This window comes from Triturus cristatus, chromosome 3_2 (genome assembly GCF_964204655.1).
Source record: "Triturus cristatus chromosome 3_2, aTriCri1.1, whole genome shotgun sequence".
NCBI classification, from domain to species: domain Eukaryota; kingdom Metazoa; phylum Chordata; class Amphibia; order Caudata; family Salamandridae; genus Triturus; species Triturus cristatus.
This window is the reverse complement of record NC_140584.1, coordinates 54,338,316-54,364,376: the sequence shown is the minus strand read 5'-3', so window position 1 is coordinate 54,364,376 and position 26,061 is coordinate 54,338,316. Positions and strand designations below refer to the sequence as shown.

The following is a 26,061-nucleotide window of genomic DNA, read 5'->3' as shown; positions in this document are numbered from 1 at the left end:
CCACTCGCAATGAGAAACCTGACCTCCCCGCGTCCAACGCCGATGCGGTGCTTCTCTTTATAACGTCCTTGAGGCAGCCGCTCTTCCAGTATCCAGCCGTGCGAGGCGTAACTCGGAAGCGGACTCAGAGGTTATCAAGGTAATTATTACTATCATGGCTGATGAAACGCCCAGGGGGTTAATAGAGCTGCCCACGCCATGCCAGGCATCAGGCTGAAATTATTCCCCATTTTACTTTTTTCAGCTTAAAACTGATTGCCGTATTTACCGATGGGAACACAAAATGGTCTGTTAACTGCGTGGACCGTCTTCACTTAAAAATTTGGATATATACAGGCTTAGCTGATTCAGGGTAATTGCATCCCTCTTGATGCACGAGCTCTCTGGGCTCGATGTACAGCGGACGACTGTATGCAGTTGGAATGTTTACTCTCTCCTTGATCATTTTCATTTCAGCTTCGGCTTATTGCTTTTATGCGCATTTATCAGCGGCATTGCCCACACAGTCATAGAACTAATGTGGACCATCTCATCCTTACTTTGACAAGGAATCCACGTCCCGCAAACCACGGTGGGTAAGCTAACTTGAATGCATTGGCATATAGTTATGTTTTAACTCTTAAGTGCAACAACCTGACCCCCGCCTATCCCTATTTGCCCCATAGGTGTGTGACAAGGCCCCATACCTAACCAGGTAGCCCCCTCCACCCTGTCCTGAGGAAGACCCGCAAGGCCGAGGTTTAAACCACCCACAAGGCCATGAGACGGGTCGAAATGTCGACGCCCTTGTAATTAGCCTGGACCCCGAGCCCACCCCCAACGTGCCACATAAGAATACATTTCTGTGTAAATTGAAATTGTAATAAGAATGAGATTGTTTACTGTAAACGTGGCCAGGCCCCAAAGGACGGTGAATCGCAACCAGTCCAGCTGTTGAATGTATTAAGTCTCTTCCCTCTATTTTCCTTCACCACCTTTACACTTGAGCACCTTTCCTTTTTGCATGTTCCCTCTGGAGCAACCTTCCTTGCTAAACATTATTAATATCATATAGTCAAAAGTTCTTGATTTTACACCAATTGACATGAGAATAAAATGCTAGGTGAAATAGATTATGGTTGGTGGCACTTCTTTGTTAAATTTTGAATAATGTATTAAGTACTGTGAGCTGATACCTCGTTTTTTAAGATTGCTCGTGAAATTATTTGCTGAATATACTAAACAGGGAATTTGATTTGTGTCTCTTCAAATGAAGGTCTAGGACCACTGTGTTTTTTGTGTCGTACTTTACCCAGGTCCGAGACTACTATTGGGCCTCCCCATTTTTTGTAATGGCCTATTTATCAGGGATGGGCTGGTTTAAAAGATGAGATCCACATTGAGGTAGGCCTCTAAAAGTGGGTGAGGCCAATAATCCTGTTGTGAACACCTTAACATTTCTCATTTTGGCACACTGTTTTCATTCCTTGACTGTGGTTAGCTTTTCCTTTATCGCTATTAGAAAATGTGAAGTTCTTCAAACTCACACATAAGTGCTGGCATCATCTTGGCTGACAACCCTGGTGGCTGCCATGTTTTTTTGTTTATTTTTAATATGTGCTGTCTTTGAAAGTTGGCCCCTTCCAGTGTAAGCTTATTTGTTACAAAGATGGAGGCCTAATGTAAGCATGTGGATGGATCTGACACATGTTGTGCAATGGTAGTTAGGAGAAGCTTCACTGTCTCTAAACCCTGTTTTGTTTTATAAATATGAGGTGAAATTAGTGTTCAACTGATATATAAATCCCAGGATTTGACCATTGATTTGGAGTGGTCTTAGCACCAGAACTATTCTCAGGGGTAAACCCCAGATTCAAGAGCCAATTACACTTAGTTGAACAGCTGAATACAGAAACTGTGTAGAAGGCGTTCTTCACCAAGAGAACATATCCTGCTTCTGATGAGGAAAAGCTGCAGCCAGCTTTTTAAAAGTATGCTATGTGATCTATCCAAAGAAACTTGCAAGGCAGTTTTTGCTATTTAATGCTTTAGGTAAGGTTTAGCATTGTGCCAAGAAATAGCTTTAGGGTACTAGGATGTCAGAAACTTGCTAATGTTAGACAATACTAATCTTGTTTTTCCTGGCCGTTACATGCTTAATCCCTTTTATTTTTGTATTCTGTAGGGTTACAGTCCATCTTTAATGCACTAAAAGGAGGATTTTAAAATAAACATTTTAAAGTACATGTCCTTGTTTTTTATTGCTATCTTTCAGTTGGTTATTTACAAACCAAAGATTCTTTGGATTGCCAGCGTGTCCCTGAACTCATAGATGGACTAAAAGTATCCTGAAAACTTGACTGACGCAGGATTGCACAGTGGTCTCATGTTAGGGCTTTGGCCCAACCAGCTTTTTAATTCAATGTTGGTGCAATGAACTTAGTTCTTGCCTCACATAGTTAGAAACGTGATGCTCCGTGGCTCTACGGACCCACAAGTTTCATATCACTATTATTGCACCCAGCCAGAAGTAAGAGGTCTGCTGAGTTACAGGGGACCTTTTGTACTTTCCTCAGAGATTTTGACTACTGAAATCAGGTGATATCTCTGGGGTAAACTTTTTGGGGGAATGAGGAAATACCAGGGGAATCGGACCAAGAACTATTGATTTCCCTTGCAATTCCTCACTCCTCAATAAATTATCAGTGTTCAATCCCCAAATCCCCATTACTTGCACTGAAGTTAGCAAGATCCTCAGTATCATTAACTCCAGAGACCAGTTTCAAAGTCCCTTACACCAGGACACTTGTGATTAGGTCCACCGTGGTGACACTTCATATTAGTGGCCATTGATACTGAGACACAGAAGGGTGGCATTCCATGTGCACTGCAAAGTAGAAGTTCTTCATATGCTGGAGGAAGTTGACATCAAGAGGGGTGATGATCCAGCACTGTGGTTCCCCCAATGGTCATTGCATAGAAGCCTGTGCAACCTGATAAAGTCTGCACATGCATCAACATATTAAGCAACTTAATCACACAGTCAAAAGGGAAAACACCTACAGGAGATGCTGCATCAAGCCTCTAATAGTCATGAAAGTATGATCCGTCTTCTAAAGAGACATGGCACAGTCTGTATCATCAATATAAAAAGAGATCAAGAAAGCCAAGTTGGATTTTTATTCTCAAAAAGCTCAAAAGCTATTTTTGCCGTTATAAAGATAAAAGCTCCCCATTCATAACCTTGCAGAACCCTTAGCTGACCTCTGTAATCTTATAACTTACTCTTTCAAAAATATGCAAATATTTTAGCCTCCTAAGCAACCAAAATCACTCAAATCTGGAATGCAATAATAATATACATAAACAGTCCAATGTTAGACTTTCTTATTTCCACACTTTGGATACACCCAAATGTTTATCTTTGATCTTGGAGAGTGAGGAAAATGATCACCCTTTGCAACCATCTCTCTAGGAAAAACATATTTTTACAAGAACCTGAACCTATGCTTAGTGCTTCTCTGAGGTCTGACAAGGTCCCTGAACATCTGGAACATGCATTTGTATTGCGGTTACTGAAGAACCCTTCCTTGGACGCAGGGAATTTTTTAAAATATCGCCCTATTCCATGACCGTCTTATCTGGCCAAACTGCTTGAAAAAGAAGTTTTTGGGAAGATAATCACCTCCTACACTGCTGCCAAATGGTGTTTCATGCAGGATGAAGCACTGGAATCACAGTACTTTCAAACACCATCATTCCAGCCAACTTCACTCTTTTGGATTTATCAGCGCTTCAACACAATTCACCTTCATACCATGCTGTCTAGGCTGCAAACCTTTGGGGTTGAAAGCTTTACTTTTGCATGTTTGTTTGATTTTGTGGCCCAACGCTCTTACAAACGTTCTCTTTAATTTTCTACGTGTATTTCTAGACCATGTTTCTGAAGTGTGCCATTAACCTATGTCATTGACACCTATAGTCTTAATGTCTGTTTGTACTTGCAAGACACTGAAATCATTGTTCGGATATCCGGTACTGAGCAGACTTATGTTGCCTAACTTCGTGAGTGTCTCCCAAAGGTGTTTTACTGGATGAGCGCTAATGAGTTAAAACTAAGAGATGCCAAAATTCTGAGCACCCCTGCCTCCCCTCTTGGGATTTGCCTTTCTGGCCTGATGTGTTGTGACCCAAAGCCTAACCAGTCTCCAGTTACAGGAACCTTGGCATTAAGTAAGATAGTGCTCTGTCAGATCAAATGTACATTATATCGAATACTTGCTTTTTTCAGCTTTATTCTTTAAGGTACATTCTATATCTGTTCACTATATCACAGAATTTGAAAATATATAATGCACTGATATCTTCTCATCTGGATTATTGGAACTTCATATATCTGGAACTACCAGTGTATCAGATCTGGAGAATACTGCTCCAGAATTACACTGTTAAGATATTATTTGGGCTCAAGGCTCAAGATCACATTATTGTTGCCTTGGTGTCTTCATATGTATGTAATCAAAAAAGGGGAGGTGGAGGATTAAAGGTTAGGTTCACCCTCCTTGTCAAATAGAGCCTGCCAGCCAGGTATTTTAAGTCTTTCCTTCTCCTTTATTCCTACAGACACGGCATATCATTGAGTAAACCGTATGTATTCCGTGTACACACAGTAGGTAAACACCTCACTATATCCATATCACAGAATTTTATAGGAGTGGCATGCACGGGGCTGGCCCCGTGTAGTCCTGATGAAGAGCTTGTAGAGGACAGCTCATAACATGTCGACACAATACTAGGGATACATACTCATTATAGTTAAGGTCCACTCCTTGTATTAACCCCTGACTTTAAATCATACCAACTGGGAGCAGTAATAAAACAGTAACTCACTAGCTAGGTCTTTTTAATCTCTTTTTTCCACTCCACATCACACATAAAATCACAAACCAAGTGCTCCTACGTAACCCACAAGTTGCAGCACGCCTCAATCCGTAGCAGATTGAGATGGCCACAATGATGAAGCATGCCACCTGGTGGGTGATGGGACTCTAGAAAATAATTTCTCTCTCTAGAAAGAGGTTTTCACACATCTCTCGTGAAATTCCCGTTCCTCCTGTAGGTTAGGTTCCTTATTTCGGCATTCCGGATTTTGTGAAACTGTCTTCATATGTATACCTGTGAAGTAGAGAATCTTGTTTAATTCAATCTGTTTGATCCACAAGGCAATTTTATACACCGCAAAGCTCACCTTTGTGTTCTAGATTCCAATGGTATAACCCTGACTGCTCACTAAGGTCTTCCAGCCACAAACTGCTAAAGGTTCAGAGGTATTGATGTAAACCTATTGTCTGTCAAGGGTTTTTGTGGCAGCAACAAGGCACTGGAACTCCTTACCTTTCCTATTATGTACGAAACCTAATCTTCTGAAATTTCGAGGAACTTTGAAAACTTCTCTTTCAATGTAGAATCATGGAGTTAATCCAAAAATGCTTCAAAGAGGTCTTTATCTGATAGCGACTTCTAAATGTAGATTCCTTATCTTTGAATTACCAGGTGTTAGGTTGGATCCTGAAACCTTTGCTGCGATACTCTTGCGTGCCCCATCGGGTAGCTCCGTTCGGCTCCGTGTGACATTGTCGGCGTTGTTAGCGTCGATTATGATGTCACAGTACCTATATAGGTTCCACCCAGCCGGGCTGACATCAGTTCTTTTCTTTCTGGGCCAGTTAAGCCCTGATCAGGAAGAGCTACCCCTCTGTCACTTTTTGACAGGTTTTTTCTCAATGTTTTGTCGACTTCTGTATTTTTTCATTACGTGCGAGGGATATCTTCGAGGAAGACAGGGTTTAAGCCATGTGGGGCCTGCCTCGCACAATGTCGGTCACCAATACCAACCTCGTATGCCTATGATGTCTCAAGCGCGACCATGAGCCAAAGTCATACTCAGACTGTCGGGCCATGGCTCCTCAGACCTTGAGGAAGTAGGCTTTGAAGCTCCTTGTGGTCTGATAGCAGACACTATGAAGGGCACAAGAAGAAGAAGTCCAAGCGGACTTTGTCTTCACCTCAAATGTCGTCCGCAGACAAAGGAGGTAAGGAACACCGACACTCTAGGCACGGTTCTGCAGAGCTGGAGCCAGGGTCGACTTCGTGCCCCCCCCCCTTTTCCGGGATCCGGTGTGACCCCCCCACTCAGATTAAAGAGTTTTACGAGGCCATGTGCTACGTATTTGAGCAGGCCGACTCCTCTAGTGAGCCTTTGGGCCCCGCGGGGTCAAGAAGGGCCCCGTCAGATTCGACACAGTTGGGTCCAGCCACAGCACCAGTGGGGCCTCAGGGATCAGATCCTAGATCAGGGTCAACGCTGGTCGTGCCACCGCAGCCTCATTCCGCATCAGACCCGAAGTCGGTGCCTGGGCTGGAACGACATTGCTGACGTCGATTGAACCAAGAGGTTTTATGTTGTCGCCTGAGCCCTTTGTGGATGTGTTAGGCTCGGGAGAGGAATGGTAGGGGTCTATGGACCCTTCTAGATCACCAGAAGTACTCTGCGGAGCAGTTGAACTGATATGGGGAACTTGGGGAGGCCAGTGGACTGGACACTCCTTCAGATACTGGCATGCTCTTCCGCCAACTGCTACGGAGGAGGGGGCATCTTATGCCATGGTGGTTAAGAGGGCAGCTGAGGTCCTTGGACTGGGGCTGCCCTCAGTGGAGGCCAGGACTATTCTCCTGACTGAAATGATTCAACATGGGGCTTCCAGAACCCCATTTGCCCTTTAATGAAGCACTTACTGATGTCCTTCTAGGCACCTGGTCCAAGCCTAGCACAGGGGCTCCTGTGAATAAGACAATTGCCCGCTGCCATCGCCCATATCTGGGTGACCTAAAGTTCTTCAGCCAATATCCCACTCCAGAAAGTTTGATGGTGCAGGCCTCTACGTTCCAGGGCGTGTTCCCTTCCAGCCCTCCGGATAGGAAATCCAAGAGGCTGGATTCAATTGGGAAGAAAACATTTTCTTCTTCCAGCCTGACTTTGCGGTCAGTGAATACTGCGTGGTTATTGGTCTTTTTCTCCCACTCTCTTTGGGGGATGGTTGCGCATGTGTTGCCACAAGTCCTAGAGGAGGCACGAGCTGTGCTCTCTCAAGCTGTTAAGGACTGGAGAAATACAGCAAAATGCACTATCAGGTATGGCCTTGATACGACGGATTCGCTGGGCAGGTTGATTTCCACAACAGTGGCCTTGAGGCCCCATGCCTGGCTTCGGACCACTGACTTCTTGGGTGATGTCCAGGCAAAGCTGATGGCCATCCCCTTTGATGGAACCTGTCTTTCTGGGGAAAAGGCAGATTCGGCTCTAGTGAGGTTCAAGGATTCTTGGGCCGCTCCTCTACTCCTTGTGGCCAGTCTACCTTTTGCTCCTTTCATGGCAATGGAAGGGGTTTCCAGCCGCATCAGCCCTAGCCTAGCCACCATCCTGCGCAGGCTTCCCAAGCTGTGCGGGGACATAGATGCGGTTCATTCCTGTCTATGAATGAAAGCCAGAAGTCGTTGGCCACCCTGCCTCCAAGCTCTCCTAGTCTGACTTTGCTAGACCACACAACTCCAGTTGGAGGGAGAATGCATAATCTCCTCCCCCACTAGAGGTCCATAACATCGGATAAGTGGGTCTTGCAGACTATTCAGGAGGGCTATTCTCTTCCTTTCCTCCTCCCATTCTGCCAAATCAGGAACGGCTGACAGAGGACCATTTAAAATTGCTCCAGGAGGATGTTACAGTTCTCTGGGCCAAGGGAGCTATACAAATGGTCCCAGTTTCAGAAGTAGGCAGTGGTTGTTATTCCCGCTAATTTTTGATTCCGAAGAAGTACAAGGGGCTACGGCCCATTTTGGATCTTCGGACTGTCAATCTCTTCCTCAAGAAGGAGAAATTCAAGATGCTCACTCTGGCTCAGGTCTTGTCTGCCCTAGACCAAGGAGACTGGATGGTAGCGTTGGACCTGTAGGATGCGTAATTTCACATCCCCATTCTGCCGAGCCACGGGCGTTACTGAGGTTCAAGGTAGGCTGGGATCACTTTCAGTTCACTGTGCTCCCCTTCAGCCTAAGCAGCGTCCCACGGGTATTCACCAAGGTGATGGCGGTGGTTGCAGCTCATCTGCGCAGGTTAGGAGTGTCAGTCTTCCACTACCTCAACGACTGGCTGTTGAAGGTGTCCTTGTCCCAGGCAGTCATCTCCCACCTTCAGACTATAGCGAACCTCCTGTATTCACTGGGGTTCGCTAGAAACATGTTGAAGTCACACCTGACTCCTTCTTCGATGCTCCCTTTCATCAAAGCTGTTCTGAACACAGTGCAGTTTCGGGTTTATCCTCCTGAGCAGCGAGTCCAGGATATTCTGGCTATGATACCGATATTTCAGCGTCTATCCTGGATTTCGGTGAGAATGACTCTGAGGCTGTTGTGCCTCATGGCCTCCTGCATCCTGTTAGTAAAGCATGCCAGGTGGCATATGCGGGCTCTGCAGTGGGACTTGAAGTTCCAGTGGGCACAGCATCAGGGTAATCTCACCAATGTGGTACAGATCTCAGAAGGGACTGCAAAAGATCTGCAGCGGTGGTTGTCGAACTGTGATTGGCTAAATGGGTGACTCCTCTCCATTCCCCAACCAGATCTTGGAGTGGTGACAGATGCGTCACTTCTGGGATAGGGCAGCCATCTGGTAGAGGTGGAGATCAGGGGACACTGGTCTCCGGCAGAGTCGGGGCTCCACATAAATCTGGTAGAGACTCTGTCTAGCTGCAGATTCCATACAGCCCCACCCATGCCTTCCCGCTGTGCGGACTAATGTTATAGAGCTAGGGATACTCCCCTGTTCAGGGCACTAGTTTTGTACACGACTACGTAAGTTACTTCATGTCTCTTCTTCTGGAGTGGAAAAAACTAAAAGTCCACGTGCCTGGTGGCACCTATATAGGTACAACAACATCATAAACGACGCTGACGATGTGTCACGTGGAGCCGAATGGAGCCACCCAATGGCACACACAAGGGGTATTGCTCAGCAAAAGTTTCCAGATACAGCCTGATGCCTGGGAAATTCAAAGGTAAGGAAACTGCAGCTAGATAGAGTCTCTACCAGATAATGCATTACCGAAGGTAAGTAACTTGTTTTTCAGAGCTAGTAGGAGGTATTTAGTTTTAGTGATAACATAATAGTTCATACTTTACCCCCTTCAGTGCCCGCCCCTTTCCCCGCCCTGTGCCGGCCGTTGCATTAGCGGGCGGGGTTTATGACGAGCTGGTCTCGTCATGGGCACAGCGCAACCGCGGCCCATGACGAGACCAGCTCATCACGGGCATTGAAGAGGTTACATTATTGCACCCAACGTTCTACTCCAAACCGTGCTAAAAACAATAAAGGCCTCATATTTCACCAATAAAATTAACACCTTTAAAATCGGACGTCGCCTTCTTTGGATTCCAGTTCTTGGGCTTAGGTGTATTGTCTGACCCTGCAAAAGTAGATGTAAAGCTTCATCTGCCCTATAATAAGTTTCAGAATTGTGACACTGCTTTGCAATAGTAACATACTACAGGTTTTTCCTTCTGGCAGACAGCGTGCCTACCCGCTTAATGAGCTCCTCTAGTAGAGGACCACCTGCTATACTAGGAGATTTCCACTTGCTTGGCTGGGATCTCGTAGCCTTCTGATCATTATCCAGTGCAGCGTATGGACTGAAGGAAGAGAAGTATGCTGAGCAGGTGCCATGTTTCTTTCAACTTGTTAGAAATGGGATCTCTGGTTGGCTAAGGCTTGCGCCAAAGCCAGGCAGAGACCACCACTCTAGTCAGGGGAAGGGAGTTACACGCCAAAGATAACCCCTGCTCACCCCCTTGGTAGCTTGGCACAAGCAGTCAGGCTTATCCCGGAGGCCATGTGTAAAGCGTTTGCACATGCACACAGCAACAACATACCAGGCACACCACAAAAGGAACTCCACACAAGGTTATATCAAAAATAGCCTTTGTATTCTCATAACACATTAAAATAGTAATCACATAATATACATTGTGCCACCTGGCACTAGGTAATATCTACAAGGGATTATATACACCTGACAGGGCCAACTGGACCACTGTCAGAACCATCACAAAATGAACTTAGTAAATGTAGGACATATCATAAACGTAGAACACAACCAGTAACGACTGGCAAACACTGTACTCAGCATTATCCTGCAACATAAACCACATTATGCACAGTATCATATTTAGGCGTGAAATACATTCTGCGCCATCCTCACCAGCTTAAACACATTATGCAATAATCTCATAAGTCTAAACGTATTAGACCCTAACCTCCGAAGCTTAACTCACATTAGGGGTAAAACTCACAGTCGGAAATAACCTCACCAGCATAATCACATTACGCACATAATCTCATCCCCAAACGCATTTAGAGGCATGAATCACAGTAGAGAATCACATTTCCTAACATCACATAAATCACATTAGGGCCTGGCGCCCTACAAACCTAACAGTCCCCCTGGCCAACTGGCCTTCTCAAAGGGGCTCAAATGCCCTGCGTCCAGAATGTCAGGGCTGCTGCCAATGCAGCAGAATCCAAGGTACGCCATCGCGCTGGGGCAAAGGAGTGCATCTCACTCCTCTCTCAAACCATGCCCCCCAAAGAACTGTGGCCTAAACGTGGCAGCTGGCACTAAATGCTGCGCAGATGTAAATCCTGTGAAGGCCCTGGCACCACTGTGCCTCCTGTCCTACTCAGGGACTCTCTTGCAGACATGTGTCCAAATGGGAATGGGCCCCTCAGGTCCCTTGGACTCCTCTCTGGGCCCTATGAACAATGCGCCCACGTGGCAGCTGCCCGCTATGGCGGCGCAGCTGTGACATCATAAGTGAAGGGGGCCTCGGCACCTCTGTATCCTCAGGACCCCCACAGGCTCTAAAACCAAAGATGCCCCCTCGTGGGAGTCGCCCGCGCTGGCGGGACCACTCAGGCACCGACAATGTGCCTCGCTATGTAGGGGGACACGGGCCCCTCTGGGCCCTCAACAGCCATGTGCCCCCTCGTTGGAGCGGCCCACAACGGCGGGACCGCTCAGGAAATGATGCGGGCACTCACTGTGCCCTCGAGAGTCCCCTCTGGGACTGGAACTGAATGCGGCCATGTACCCCGCCCAGCCCTCACTCACCGGGCACTGTGGGGAGGCTCGCCTCGGCGCCGGTCCTCCTGGCGCTTCTCTCTCGGCACGGCTAGCACGATGCGGGGCACTCTCCTCAATCACGGGAGCCCCGCGTTGCTATCGGCGGCCTCAGCCACCTCTTCTCTCTTCACCCGTGCCCCCTCCTGGGACCCGGGACTTGGATGTGGAGCCCGCCCACCTCCAGACTTCCTCCGCAGCACATCCCCATGCAGGGTGGGCTCCTGCCTGGGTCTTCGAATGCGGCGCTTCGTTTCCGGCCGCGAGACCCCGCCGACAACCAGGCGGGCCGCGGATCGCGGTTTCTTCCCTGTTTGTGGCAGCAATGAGGGGTAGGCTCCCTCTTAATTTTAAGATATAAAGCGGGGTGGGCACCAGCTCAACGTGGCAATATGCGGGGTGGGCACCTGCCGTTTTCCATGCATATAAAGAGGGGTAGGCTCCCGCTCGTCGGCGCAATGCGGGGTGGGCACCCACCTCTTCTCCCCTCCATCAGGGGGAATCCCCACGTCAGGATTCCCTCGGGAAAAGAATGCAGCTTAGCGCTGCGGAGCCCACGTGCTCCTTTTCCTTGGGGAAATTAGAAGTTAGCACTCAAAGGGCGCCAAGGCAACAAGAAGTACTGAAGATCCTGGAAGATGAAGGGTGGCAATGCTGGGCCCAGGGAGACCGGCACACAGGGCCCTCCAGCAGGGAAGTCAGCCCCCATGACATTTCCTCCTGGGCTCCAGCAGTAGTACGCCCCCCTAGTCAGGAACAAGAAGAGAACTGAACAACATCGTGGGGTTACAGCCCCTACTTTTATACACCATTTCTCTTTGTTTAAAGTGCAGGGCATGGGGGAACCAGATGCAACTGGTTCAGGGGGGATTTGGAGCACTTTGTTTTGCAAGCTCCTCTTCCCCTTTGTCAGGTGGGGGCTAGGTGATCAGACACACCACAGGGGGCGGAGCCAGCATTCACTGGGACAGGCACCATCGTATTCAGAGTCAGAGGATTACCCCTCCCACTACTCTTAACCCAGGTGTCCCATTCAGCCTAGCGCTGACTCACCCTGCCCCTCCTGGAGCCACCCACACCTCTCAGCTCCTGTCACTCAGAAGCCAGACATGCAGTTCATATCAGGCAGGCAGACACATAGCACACAGAAATGCCAACTTCTAAAAGTGGCACTTCTCCACCAGTCATCATAAATCTGCGCACACCATTGCGCAGCATTTATTCTCACGAGTTTATACATACTAAACTTGACCCTGCGCTCCTCTCATACCAGGAATTACCACGGACACACTTATCCCCAATGCATTCCTGTGGGGGGGAAGGCCAACTTCACCAAATGTACACAGAGAGCGCATGCACTTTACACTGGACCACAGTGCTAAAGTGCTCAGAGACCTAAAACCACCAACACCATGTCAGACTTTAAGGAAAAAAGTTTAGGGGTGAACCTGCAAAAAAGTCCAAGTCCAACACACCTGATTTTCATACTTTTTTGTTTTAATGAAGCAAATTCCCACAGGCGGAATTTGCTTTACTATATCTAAAAGGCTGTGGTCCTCACACTCAAGGAGTCTTCTCCCTGTGTGCGGGGCCTATTGTGAGTTTTCCATGCCCGGGAAAAAAGGATGATTCTATTCTCTAAATAGGGTGGGGCAACTGTCACTGTGAACTGTTGTCCCAATGTCAGACAGGGTGTCGAGTCAAGGGTTTCAACGACAGAGTCAGCTGAAACACTGACTTGGGAAATTGGTGTTCTCTACCTCTAAATTGGCTGGAGGAAAAACAAGATTCACTAGGCGAGAGTACTTATAGAATGCTTCTGTTCCCCATACCTCTAAATTGTCTCATAAAGGGGCCTCATTTGAGGTTTGGCAGATACTCGGCATCTGCCACGGAAGAGGGCAGATTCATACCATGGCCAGTGTATTTTTTTGTTTTACACGAAAACTCCTGCTTTAGGAGCGTGTCTGTGTAAAGAAAAAATAAATAGCAAGTGGGAAAAAAAATCACTGTGTCTGCTCGGGATTGAGAATTGTCTTCCAGGTATGTACTGCACCTGCAGACATCTAAATATGGCATTATCAGACCATCCTCTAGAGGGTGGAGTTCAGAGTCTCGGCTGATCTGGCAGCTCGTGTGCCACCTGGCAATGTCTAATTGAGCCACTTTGACAAACGTCTTGAGAGCTTCTGCCAAAAGTTGTGGCCTTGAACATGGGCAAGGAGCAAGAACAAGTATTTCAGAATAGAGAGATAGCTAATCAACTCATTGAACCTTCTTGTCCCCTACAGACTTCTCAAATCCAATTAGACAAAAGGGAGGGTCCCATAGTACACACACGAGTTGCCTAAAATAAAAAGAGAAGCAAAAAAAGGGGAAAGGGAATGGAGAAAAGCAGATGACGATCATAGCAAAGACAGTTACAGAATATATTAAGTGAAAAAAGTATCTATTGATTGAGGTACAGAATAGCCATAAAACTACAAATGTGCCATAAGGCTGGCTAGAATTGCCCTTTTTAAAGACAAAATAGAGAATGCCCCAACTCCTCCAACTGTTTAACGTAATAAACAGCTTTATGAAAGCACCATCTAGCTCAACAGGCCCCCCTCCTTCAGAAGAACACTGCAGTATGTTCGCTAATTTCTTTCTTAATAAAGTCAATAAAAAACTCAACCTCCTGCCTATAACTATCGCTCCCAGGGTAATCCCCCAGATAAGGACATAGACAGGTCCCAATTTTACTGCGTTCCCAGCACTCAATGACAAAACTATGGAGTCAACTCTAAAATCAATAAAATCTGGACCACTGCTCAATCCGGCACCTCCTGGCATCCTAGTAAAAGGCAGCAGTGCTCTCCTTCTCATGGTATTTGATTTTCTCAATCATTCCCTGGCAATTGGCATTATTGCCCCAGCATGGAAACATGCAATAGTAAAACCGTTACTAAAGAAAAAACACAGCCAATTCTCTTTAGGCAGAAAACTATAGACCCATCTCTCAGACACATTTCTGGCTTCCTGAAAGCTCATGATATCCTCCACCCAACCCAGACAGTCTTCAGACCAGGCAGCAGCACTGAGACCACCCTGCCAGTTGCTACTGAGGAACACTGAGACGTTCTGGACCAAGGTGGCTCGGCTGCCATGATAATGTTAGACTTGAGCTCGGTGGACGACACAGTCTCACATCCTACCCTCATTCAGAGGATGAAGGAAGTCAGAATCATTGAGGATGTCATGAAGTGGATGAAAGCCTTCCTGCATAAAAGAATCTTGCAGGTCTGCGAAGATACTTTTTTCTCAGCCGTCAACTGTCTCAAGTGTGGGGTCCCATGGTGCTGGTCACTGAGCCCCACACTCTTTAATCTCTACGTTCTCCCACTGACAGTTATTGTTTTTTCACATGGCTTAGCCTTTGTGTCATTTGCAGTTGATACGCAAAATATCATGGCCCTTACACCTGAAGCTCGTTGAACGTCTGCCCAACTTAACCATTGTCTAAAGGATGTCCGAAACCGGATGTCTGCCAGTAGCCTGAAACTTAATGGTGAAAAGACGGAAGTACTTGTGGTTGGGAACAACCCCTCAAGATGGGCAGACTTGTCCTGGCCATAACATCTAGGAGGGAGTCCTAAGCCCGCCCAGGCAGGAAAAAAGCCTGGGCTTCTGGATTGATGACAAAACAAGCTCGAAAACTTGCAGGGTCCCGTTTTGTTATTCTGAGAACTCCTACACATGCTGCCACTATCTAGTAAGAGAGCAGTTGTGCAGAGATTAAACAGCTCACAGCTAGATTATGGAAAGTCACTTTATATAGGGAGCCCAAAATATGTTATCAAAAGAATTCATGTAGATCAGTATGCCGCAGCCTGGATCCTTTATAAAATCCCCAAATACCAAACAACCAGTCCAGCCCTAGCAGCTCTGTACTGGCTGCTGGTCCAGAAAATGATTCAGATTAAGGCCCTTCTACATCACCCATGGGATCACACAAAGCTCACCTATCATCTGAAATGTAACCCCCCCTTACGTTCCAAGGAGGCCTCTTCAGTCTTGGAAGCAAGAGCTTCTTATGGTATCCATGGTCAGCAGAGTGAGAAGTGGCAGCAGTTCCTTTGCACACCTTGTCCCAAAACTGTGTAACAGTCTCCATGCTGACAATAGATTTCAACAGTTAGAAACTAGCTTCAGAAAACTCATCAAAATTCACCTTTTCTAAACCCAGCACTAACCTAAAGTTAATTAAGGTATTCCAGCTGGTGTTGTTGCTATTAGTGCTGAGAGGCCCAGCCTGGGTAGCTACGTGCTTTACAAAAACATCAGAATAGAATATCAAGGACACACTTTCATTCATCACAACTATGATGATAACTGGCCAACACAAAGAAAGTGAACTGACAGTAGATACTAGCTGAAAAAGGCTAGGTGAGGTCTTTTATAACTGCAATACCTGGAGACTGGCTACTTACCGTCCAACTTGAAGAAGGCTAGAGTCACCCCCCTGCTAAAGAAACCAGGAGCAGATGCCGTTAATCCAAAGAACTACAGGCCTTTTTCTCAGCTGCCATTTTTAGCGAAAGTCTTGGAACAACATGTTCTTAAAACACTTTCAACCTTCTTGGAGGAACACCAGCTACTCCAAGCTCGAAAGGCGGGCTTTCGAGCCCACCACAGCACTGAGCTGGTGATGCTGTCTGTTCTCAACGAGCTCAGAATTATGGCTGAGAATAAAAAACCGAGTGCCCTGATTTTATTAAATCTATCAGCGGCGTTCGATATGGTCAGCCATAAACAACTGTTGGCCCGAACAACAAACCTGGGCATTCGCGGGCTGGCACATCAATGGCTGGAATCATTCATATCAATTCGATCCCAGAGGATTCAGTTGGGGGTGCAGGTATCGGACAGGGGCACCCTCACATGCGGAGTTCCCCAGGGCTCTGCACTGTCCCTACTCCTTTTTAACATATACCTACAGCCCCTGGTGGCAGCCCTAGCCCGCATGGACTGCCGAATTTTCAATTATGCGGATGACACTCAACTCATCCTCTGGATCGACAATTCCACCCATACTGAGGAGCTGGTGCAAAACATCCTTAGATTTATAGTAAACTGGATGACAACCAACTCACTAAAAATTGACCCAGACAAAACTGAAGTCCTTGTCATCCCCACAAAAGATAATCCATGGAACGATCTTTTCTGTCCCCAAGACCTGGGTGACACCCCCACACCAGTACCCGTTGTGAAAAGCCTGGGCATAAAAATGGACTCCGACCTCTCTCCAACCAAGATACTACAGTGACTGGAACCTGTATAGGGCGCATGAGACAGCTGCGGAAACTTGTCCCCATCCTCTCAATGGCATCACGACAGACGATAGTGTCAGCCACAATTGTCTCCAGGCTGGACTACGGGAATACCCTTTACATCAGACTCTCCCAGAGTCTCATTCATAAGCTGCAGGTGGTACTGAACGACGCAGCCAGGTTGATATTTAGGCTTCCCAGAAGTACTCACGCCACCCCTCTACTGTCCAAGCTGCACTTGCTCCACATTAAACAGAGAGCAAAGTTTAACGGTCTCTGCATTGCTCATAAGGCAATTTATGGAAATGCCCCAACCTATATTAAAGACCGCCTCAAGAACTATGTTCCGGGCCGTACACTGCGATCATCACAGGCCTGCCGCCTGTCCACCCCACGTTGCAACACCATATCCAAAGGGGGCAGAGCATTCTCTGTCCTACTCCCACAACTCTGGAACCAGCTACCTGATCACCTTCGCAGGGAACCTGCACTCCTCCCCTTCAGAAAACAACTCAAAGCAGTCCTATTTAGGGAGGTTTTGAACACTGTTTAACTACCCTCCCCTGCAAGCTGTTATGTCACCACCAACTGGCCCTTGGCCTCTCTCTCTAAAGTGCTTAGAGACCTGTCGATGATTTAGCGCTATATAAAATAAACTAACATGAGTGGGATCCAGGAGCCTATGCAAGTAGATATCTGATGGACACTGAGAAAAGATTTTCCAGAATGGTAACTTAAGCGACTGGTATTTTATGAGGAGGCCACTTTTTTCATCTTTACCTCCAAGGTGGTCAATGTCAAGTCACCACTGATCATAAATCATTAGAACTTTAATTTTGAAGCTTATCAAAAACCCTTTCAAGTGCAGAGAAATGGATTTGTCAAATACTAGAATACTAATTTTAAGTGGTGGGAAAAAAAACAGAACACATAGCCCAGCTGACTACCTGTTCAGACATGACCGCTCAGGGACAGAAATTATAGAATTCAGTGGAAGGTAGGAATAGCCAAGAGCTGTGGTAGAGGGGTTGCAACTGTTGCCCATTTCTCTGGGGTATGCAAAATAGGGTTTAGAAACTGATGACAGTTTACCATTGGCAGTGGACCCCACCCAGAACAACACTCGCGGACATTAAATGAAGGTCTTCCCCTGCAAACAACTGAACCATGCCTCAATAAGACAGACCACTGCAATATACAATAAGAATTCTATATTTTGTCTGATGACTTGCTGTTAATGCCATTGGCCCATATAGCCCACACTCTGCAGCTAGCACATGATGGACTCAGTGAAAAGTTAAAACTAAGATGAGGGTAAAGTATGGCTTCTAAATCTAGATAACCTAGAAGAAGAGGTGGTAAATTGCACTGCCAAGGGTAGGGTTGAGTGAGCTTCAATTACCCATAAATACTGAAAGCATTCCACTCATTCTACAGGCTACAGCAAGGTAGAATTTGGTTGTTTCCTTGATTTAAAGCACATTAGGCATAGTGGATACTTTAACCAAATATCCTGAGAATGAAATTGTGAGTTTTTTAGCACTGGAATATGTCATCCTGAAATCTGAAAGTATCTTTGCCAGCAATTTTTTAATAGAAGAATTCAGAAGAGACATTAAAAGGGGGAAAAATAGCAGAGTATCTGTGCTACCAATCAGATCTATTAAAGTTCCGCACTATGGCCTCAGGCAAATGTTTGGGCTAGAGGCTAACCAGTGTTATACAGCTCCTGCAGATTTAGTAAGACTGTGTATTAGATCAACAAAACGTCAAAATACTCAGACTGAGTCATCTTATATCATAAGTAAATGTTTGTTCGTCTAGCTCACAGTACCGCATCTAAACTCCTAAACTTCCAGATTCATAGATGCTGTAGGCAACCTCGAACATAACAACTCTTATTCCCAAGGAATTCATGGAAATAGATCTAACCTTTTTGTTTGTTGCTTTTGCATGCTCAAAGTATTACAAAGAGAAGAGACAATAATACATCTTCATTGTTTATTGAAAAGGTCTAATCCTTTTAAGTAAAACATGAACTGCGATTATTAGACAGACGAAACACAACATTTTTATAAGCATTACTAGAATGGTGAACAACAAAAACAATTCAACCATGTTAATTGTTCCTAAAGTTACTCCTATCTATCACTAATATCCATACTCTAGCAAGAGCATGATGGGAGTACCCTTCTGCCAGACCCGGTTAGAATGATATAACCCCATACCTTGGTTTGTTTCAGAAAGTCGGCCTCAGTGCATTAACAAATGCACTCCGTCTTTATGTGCAAGCCTGCACACATCTCTGCTTGTGCAGCTATCTTACTTCCTAAGAAGAATCTCGGGACCTGTGAAGCTGCATCTCATTCACAGCTCTCAGCAGCTTCCATTAGAACTCCGATGTGAAGTGCCTCTCGTTGAATTAAAAAGGAAGCTATTTTAAAAAATAAAACACTGTCCTTATCTCATTCTGCTTGAGATGCAGAATAATATCTTTACTTAGTCTGGAGAAAACAAGTCATCTCCTATGAGCACATAATAAAGCAAGGACATTGTGTTCTAGTATGTGTGTCCCTGGAGCTGACAAAAATAAATGTGTGCGTATCATTTTCTCACATTAGTGAAAAACTTGTCCAAACCCCCATCTTATAAAGATGCTAAGTCAAAAAAGGAACTCTAAAATGGAGACTAAATATAATCCCTGTAACACCACCAGGAAACCAAATGCAAAAGAGCACACAGCATTGTCAAATATACCTCATAATAGGCTTCTTGTAGCAAAGGAAGCAGCATCACTTGACATCACTTGACAGCGAGAAGGTACTGGCACTTTGCATCGCGCTATGCGCCTCAATACCGCGCTATCATTTTTAAAGCTACCCTTATAACTATTTGTGTTTTTCTTAGTTGTATTTTGCCCTGATTTTAATAGGATTTATTGTAACCCCCTCACCTGCACTCTAATCGGTTCCTTCACCGCTGTTTTGGCGGGTCCGGTCTCTGGGGTGGGATTGGCTTTGGGCGCCATCTTGGAGTGGTGGTCACTTTGGGCGCCATCTTGGAGTGGTGGTCACTCTGGGTGGGTGTTGCTGACGAGCGGTCTAGCGCTCCGGCTGAGTGGAGGGACGCCTATTTAAGGCGACCAGCCCTGTGGAATGCCCTGAGAAGGTACTCACGCTTTGCATCGCGCTATGCGCCTCAATACCGCGCTATCATTTTTAAAGCTACCCTTATAACTATTTGTGTTTTTCTTAGTTGTATTTTGCCCTGATTTTAATAGGATTTATTGTAACCCCCTCACCTGCACTCTAATCGGTTCCTTCACCGCTGTTTTGGCGGGTCCGGTCTCTGGGGTGGGATTGGCTTTGGGCGCCATCTTGGAGTGGTGGTCACTTTGGGCGCCATCTTGGAGTGGTGGTCACTCTGGGTGGGTGTTGCTGACGAGCGGTCTAGCGCTCCGGCTGAGTGGAGGGACGCCTATTTAAGGCGACCAGCCCTGTGGAATGCCCTGAGAAGGTACTCACGCTTTGCATCGCGCTATGCGCCTCAATACCGCGCTATCGTTTTTAAAGCTACCCTTATAACTATTTGTGTTTTTCTTAGTTGTATTTTGCCCTGATTTTAATAGGATTTATTGTAACCCCCTCACCTGCACTCTAATCGGTTCCTTCACCGCTGTTTTGGCGGGTCCGGTCTCTGGGGTGGGATTGGCTTTGGGCGCCATCTTGGAGTGGCGGTCACTTTGGGCGCCATCTTAGAGTGGTGGTCACTTTGGGCGCCATCTTGGAGTGGTGGTCACTCTGGGTGGGTGTTGCTGACGAGCGGTCTAGCGCTCCGGCTGAGTGGAGGGACGCCTATTTAAGGTGACCTGCCCTGTGGACTGCCCTGAGAAGGTACTCGCGCTTTGCATCGCGCTATGCGCCTCAATACCGCGCTATCATTTTTAAAGCTACCCTTATAACTATTTGTGTTTTTCTTAGTTGTATTTTGCCCTGATTTTAATAGGATTTATTGTAACCCCCTCACCTGCACTCTAATCGGTTCCTTCACCGCTGTTTTGGCGGGTCCGGTCTCTGGGGTGGGATTGGCTTTGGGCGCCATCTTGGAGTGGTGGTCACTTTGGGCGCCATCTTGGAGTGGTGGTCACTTTGGGCGCCATCTTGGAGTGGTGGTCACTCTGGGTGGGTGTTGCTGACGAGTGGTCTAGCGCTCCGGCTGAGTGGAGGGACGCCTATTTAAGGCGACCTGCCCTGTGGACTGCCCTGAGAAGGTACTCGCGCTTTGCATCGCGCTATGCGCCTCAATACCGCGCTATCATTTTTAAAGCTACCCTTATAATTATTTGTGTTTTTCTTAGTTGTATTTTGCCCTGATTTTAATAGGATTTATTGTAACCCCCTCACCTGCACTCTAATCGGTTTCTTCACCGCTGTTTTGGCGGGTCCGGTCTCTGGGGTGGGATTGGCTTTGGGCGCCATCTTGGAGTGGTGGTCACTTTGGGCGCCATCTTGGAGTGGTGGTCACTTTGGGCACCATCTTGGAGTGGTGGTCACTCTGGGTGGGTGTTGCTGACGAGCGGTCTAGCGCTCCGGCTGAGTGGAGGGACGCCTATTTAAAGCTCCCTCCAACGCGCAGCGGTTACGCGCAGTGGGCGTACCTTCGCTGTGCCAGAGTCCTGCCCGTCTGTGCCCGTCCGCGCTAAGGAACCGCGGCTCGCGGCAGAACTCTGGACCTGGCCATCATGACTATACTCTAGAGAACTTATAGTAGAGCCGATCTACTGGCCCTTCGGGACCGATGTATACGCTGCGAGTTTTCGCCTGTAGTCCCGCTGTGTGGCCCATATCATTGTAGGTGTGGTGCTTGGTCATTGGAACCCCCCTCTCTTATACGCTCCTTGGGGCCTGTTATAAAGAGGATAGGACAACGGGACCTGAGTATCTGGAGCTTAAACGTCAGATCTGTGGTAAAGCACCATCGGGAGGTTTATGACCTTCTTATTGATGTTTCGCCGGATGTGCTTTTTCTGACGGAAACGTGGCTCCAGGACTCTGACTCCTCGATAATTAACCTAGCCGTTCCCCCAGAGTATGCTATTTTCACTTTAGATCGGACGACTAGAGGTGGAGGTATTGCGATGGCCACCAAACGGTGTTATCCCTGCGAGTGGGAAGCCGCTGAACTTTTGGGGTGTGAGGGTGCCCTATTTAAAATAGCATTTAGTCACCAGTTTACCTTCTCTGGGCTATTAATTTACCGGCCTCCGGGCTGTGACTCTGTTTATAGGGCTGCTCTTCCTGAGTATATTAGCATAGAGGCACTAGGATGCGCAAATTTTAATGTTGTGGGAGATCTTAATCTCCATTTGGACTGCCCTTCTTTACCCTCTATTAGGAGCTTTCTGGCGGATCTTGAGGCTTTACAGCTCTCGCAGATGATTACTTTCCCCACACATAAAGGTGGTCATATTCTTCACCCGTTCTTCACAAATCTAGAAGGACTCAGAGTTCTTGGTTCCTCCCAGTTGGTCTGGACAGACCACATGCTGGTGAAAACGGCATGCTCTTTGTCTGACTCTCCTTTTCTATCTCAGGATAGACTTGTTCTTAAACGACACTGGAACAAATTAAGACTGGAGGATTTTTACCATCAGCTCGAGAAGGTTCCTTTAGGTCCGCTCACCGAGGTCGATTGTGGATACGATTCTTTCTGTGAGTGGATATCTGGTGCCCTCGATTCTCTGATTCCTATGTGTTGGTCCAAGTGTCACCGGAAGGAGCCGAGCCCTTGGTATGACACTTCCTTGGCATCTCTTAAGAGGGCCTGTAGACAGGCCGAAAGATTATGGAGGAAGTCGTACGACCCAGATCTGAAAATATGTTATCTGGCCAAGGTCAAGATTTATCACAGGGCAGTGTGTCAAACTCGCGCTTCCTTTTATGCTCAACAGTTTCAGAACTCTGCCAATCCATCGAAACTTATTTTTAAAGTATTAAAGGACTTGATGGCGAAGAGAGCAACTGCAGTGGAAATATGCTCGGACTCACATTGTGAGGGTTTGGCCTCTTTCTTCCATGAAAAAGTGCAAGCCATCTATCGCACTTTCCCAACGGGCTCCCTGATGCTAGAGCAGGTTGGTCGCACCTTAGGTGAGGGGGAATGTCTTTCCATCTTACCCCCCTTATCTCTGGAAGTGTTTGACTTTCTCAGCGCCAAAATCAAGTCTGGATCTCCGGCAGACCCGCTGAAACCGGCCCAACTCAAGACCCTGGCACCGGTTTGCCGTACCCCGGTGCTGTCCTTGATCAACCTGTCTCTCTCTTCTGGAGTGGTTCCCGTTAGATGGAAGCAGGCAGTAGTCACGCCAATTCTGAAGAAGGCGACCCTTAACCCCCTTAAACCTGAAAGCTACCGCCCTATCTCCATTCTCCCTTGGGCCACGAAAATAGCGGAGGCCCATGTGAATGCCACTCTTACAGACCATATTGGTAGGCTTAACATTCTCGACCCTACCCAGAACGGGTTCCGTGCGGGTCACAGCACGGAGACGGCCCTTCTCTCGATGGTCGAGCATCTGCGTTCCATGCTGGATTCCGGTCGGACGGTGGCACTACTGTTATTAGATCTTAGTGCCGCCTTCGACACGGTCTCGCACGGGATTCTGATTCGGTGTCTTGAGGAGGTGGGCGTTTCTGGCTCCGCCTTGCACTGGTTTCGTTCCTTCCTTACGGATAGGTCATTCCAGGTGGCAATCCCGCCCGGTAAGTCATCATCCTACCCGCTAGACCAGGGAGTCCCACAGGGGTCTTCACTGAGTCCCACTCTTTTCAATCTGTATGTGAGACCGTTGGCTGCGGTCGTCAAGCGATGGGGCCTGACCATGGTCTCTTACGCAGATGACACGCAGCTGGCGGTCACACTGAGTGGGGACTCAGACCTGGAGGCTCCCAGGTTCTGTGATGGTCTGCGGGAAGTGGCTAACTGGAGGAATTCCAACTGTCTCCAGTTAAACACCAAGAAGACGGAGATTATGGTGGTTGGTAAACAGGTGGCTTCGTGGGATGACAAATGGTGGCCTTCGGAGTTGGGTGTGACTCCCCTCCCAGCGGCAGGGATAAAAAACTTGGGGGTGTGGCTTGATCCTTCTCTGAGTTTCATCTGTCATACCAAGAAGGTGGCGGCTTCTTGCTATGGCATCATCAGAGGACTTCGACCCATCCTCAAATTCTTTGATGCACCCACAAGACAGCTGGTGGTCCAAGCATCAGTGCTGTCCAGGCTGGATTAGGCCAGCTCCCTACTGGCGGGGATAAACCAGTCAGAATTTCTGCGGCTCCAGCGGGTTCAAAACGCTGCGGCCCGACTGGTGACAGGTCTGCCTAGGCGATGCTCGGTGTCCAATACTCTGCGCTCTCTCCACTGGCTCCCTGTGCAGCAGATGATTAGATTTAAGGTTCTCTGCTTTGCATTTAAAATCCTAAAGGGTACTCCCCCACAAATCTTGGAGAAATTGCTGATACCCTATGTCCCCTCTCGCACTCTTAGATCGCTAGGCCAGAACTTAGCAGTGGTCCCGCGTTTTAAGTTGAGCAGAATTGGTGGCCGCTCCTTTCGAGTTCTGGCAGCGAGTTGGTGGAATTCTCTTCCTCCACAAATCCGGGCCATCGATGAGCACCTTCAGTTTAGACGGGCTATCAAGACCTTTTTATTTGTTTAGTTTATCTGTTGTGTCTCGTCTCCTTTTGTCCGCTTTTAGTGCTGTGTTGTGTTCACCTTCTCAAAGCGCCAGGACGCCCCTTTGCTGGGGCAGCTGTGCGTGGTACAAATAAAAATAACATAACATAACATAACAACATGGCTGATGCCAATGCAAAGGACGTACAAGCAGATTTATATCTGGAGACTATGACAGTTGCATAGCAAGGCATAAGTTGAGGGCACACTCAAATGAGCACCATAGACAACAAAACAGAGGGTGCCCTCTATGAAAACAATCAGGCCAGAAGGACAGAGACCAGTTCTTGTTCAGTTCCGATAATATTGACTTTCCAAAATATTGTATTATGCGTTCATGACAGAGAAGGAAGTGCAGTAGTTCCATTTCTATTTGGCCTCTTTGTGGGACATCTATGGTACAGCAACAAAAATGAAACCGAAAGAGCAACTAGAACCAACAACAGAAGCGGAATGCCTACAAAAACACTCAAAAACAAGGAGTGTATAAAGGATGGAATTACTCCAAGGACAATGCAGAAAATATTGGGACCCCCTTTGTACAGATTAATTTTCCAACAGGTCAGGGAGAAAAGGGGAAAATGAAACCAATCTAACAAATAATACTCCCTCTTGACCTATGTAACAATTTCCTATATATGAGCTAGCACACAAAAAACACCAAATTGTATTCTTTATATTTTTATTTATCGTATTTTTATATTTTCATTTTTTTCTTTATAAAAATATAATAGAGTTTTGAACAAATAAATCAATTTTTCATAAATAACATCATCACTATACTTTACACATTATTCATGTCAGTTCATTAATACAAAGGTATTATTCCAATTCATGACAAAAAACCAAACAAAGCCCAGGGAAAAGAACACTGCACATACAAACTCTTCATTCATACAAACACATACCAGACATTCCTTGCACATATATCTTAGTAGTTTTCCCACTTAGCACATAATGAGTGATAAGGTAATCCTGATGGCCCCCAAGAGGGAGCTGCTACAAAGATTTGTAGGATCTACAGGGAGATTTGGTCAACGCGTTTCGGTGGTAAAAAGAAACGTGAAAACCACCTTCTTCAGGACCAGCTACTTCTCTTAGCGCAAGTTCTCAAAACCTGGGGTATCCCAAAAAAAAACAAATTTTTACATACATATGAAAAATTAGTCACTAGCCTCTAAACATTATTATTAGCAATACTGTGTGCTATAACAAAAGACACCGGTTGGGCCAATTTATACAACTGAGCAACAAAGTAAGAAAGAAAAAGAGAAAGAATTCTAAAGAAAACAGAGATAGTTTGAGAGGGCCAACACGCATAATGGTGCAATTTAAAATATTATTTCTAATCAAGGCAAGTTACCTTTGGCTGAGATTATAAGGACAAGATGTGAGTGGAAATAATCCCTATAGTACTCTACTCTACTCTGACCAGAAAGGTATAAATCCAAACAAAGAAATACTGTTTTTTGTAGTAGTCCTTTCAATAAGGCAAAGAAGGATACTTATTGTTTAGGGGAACAATATCGACCTACAAAGCCTGCTGTTTGTGCTGTAAAACGTAACCACAGTATATTTCTTCCTTTTCTCTTTTTTATCTGTTTGTCTGTAGATGTCCTAATAAAGTTTAAAGCAAAAAGAAACCTAAATCAAGATTATTGCATTTTCTAATTGTCACTCCCAGTTCCCTATTTAGGTATGTCTAAATCTTTTTATTATATCCGCACAGTGTTTACATACCAATAATGTTAGACTCCAAATCCCACTAAGTGTAGTGTGAGGCTAGGGTACATCCAACAATAATTCCG

The 26,061-nt window shown here is 46.4% G+C and overlaps 1 protein-coding gene across 1 annotated transcript in view; it reads left to right on the top strand.

Moving 5' to 3' along the window:
- Nucleotides 1–25,096, top strand: part of IGSF9B (immunoglobulin superfamily member 9B) — a 1,286,301-nt gene extending 1,261,205 nt beyond the window's left edge. The window contains exon 20 of the mRNA XM_085647232.1: nt 24,688–25,096. Within this exon, the coding sequence (XP_085503358.1) occupies nt 24,688–24,743 (56 nt within the window). The 3' untranslated portion in view covers nt 24,744–25,096. The remainder of the gene's footprint in view (nt 1–24,687) is intronic.
- The last annotated feature ends 965 nt before the right edge of the window (nt 25,097–26,061 follow it).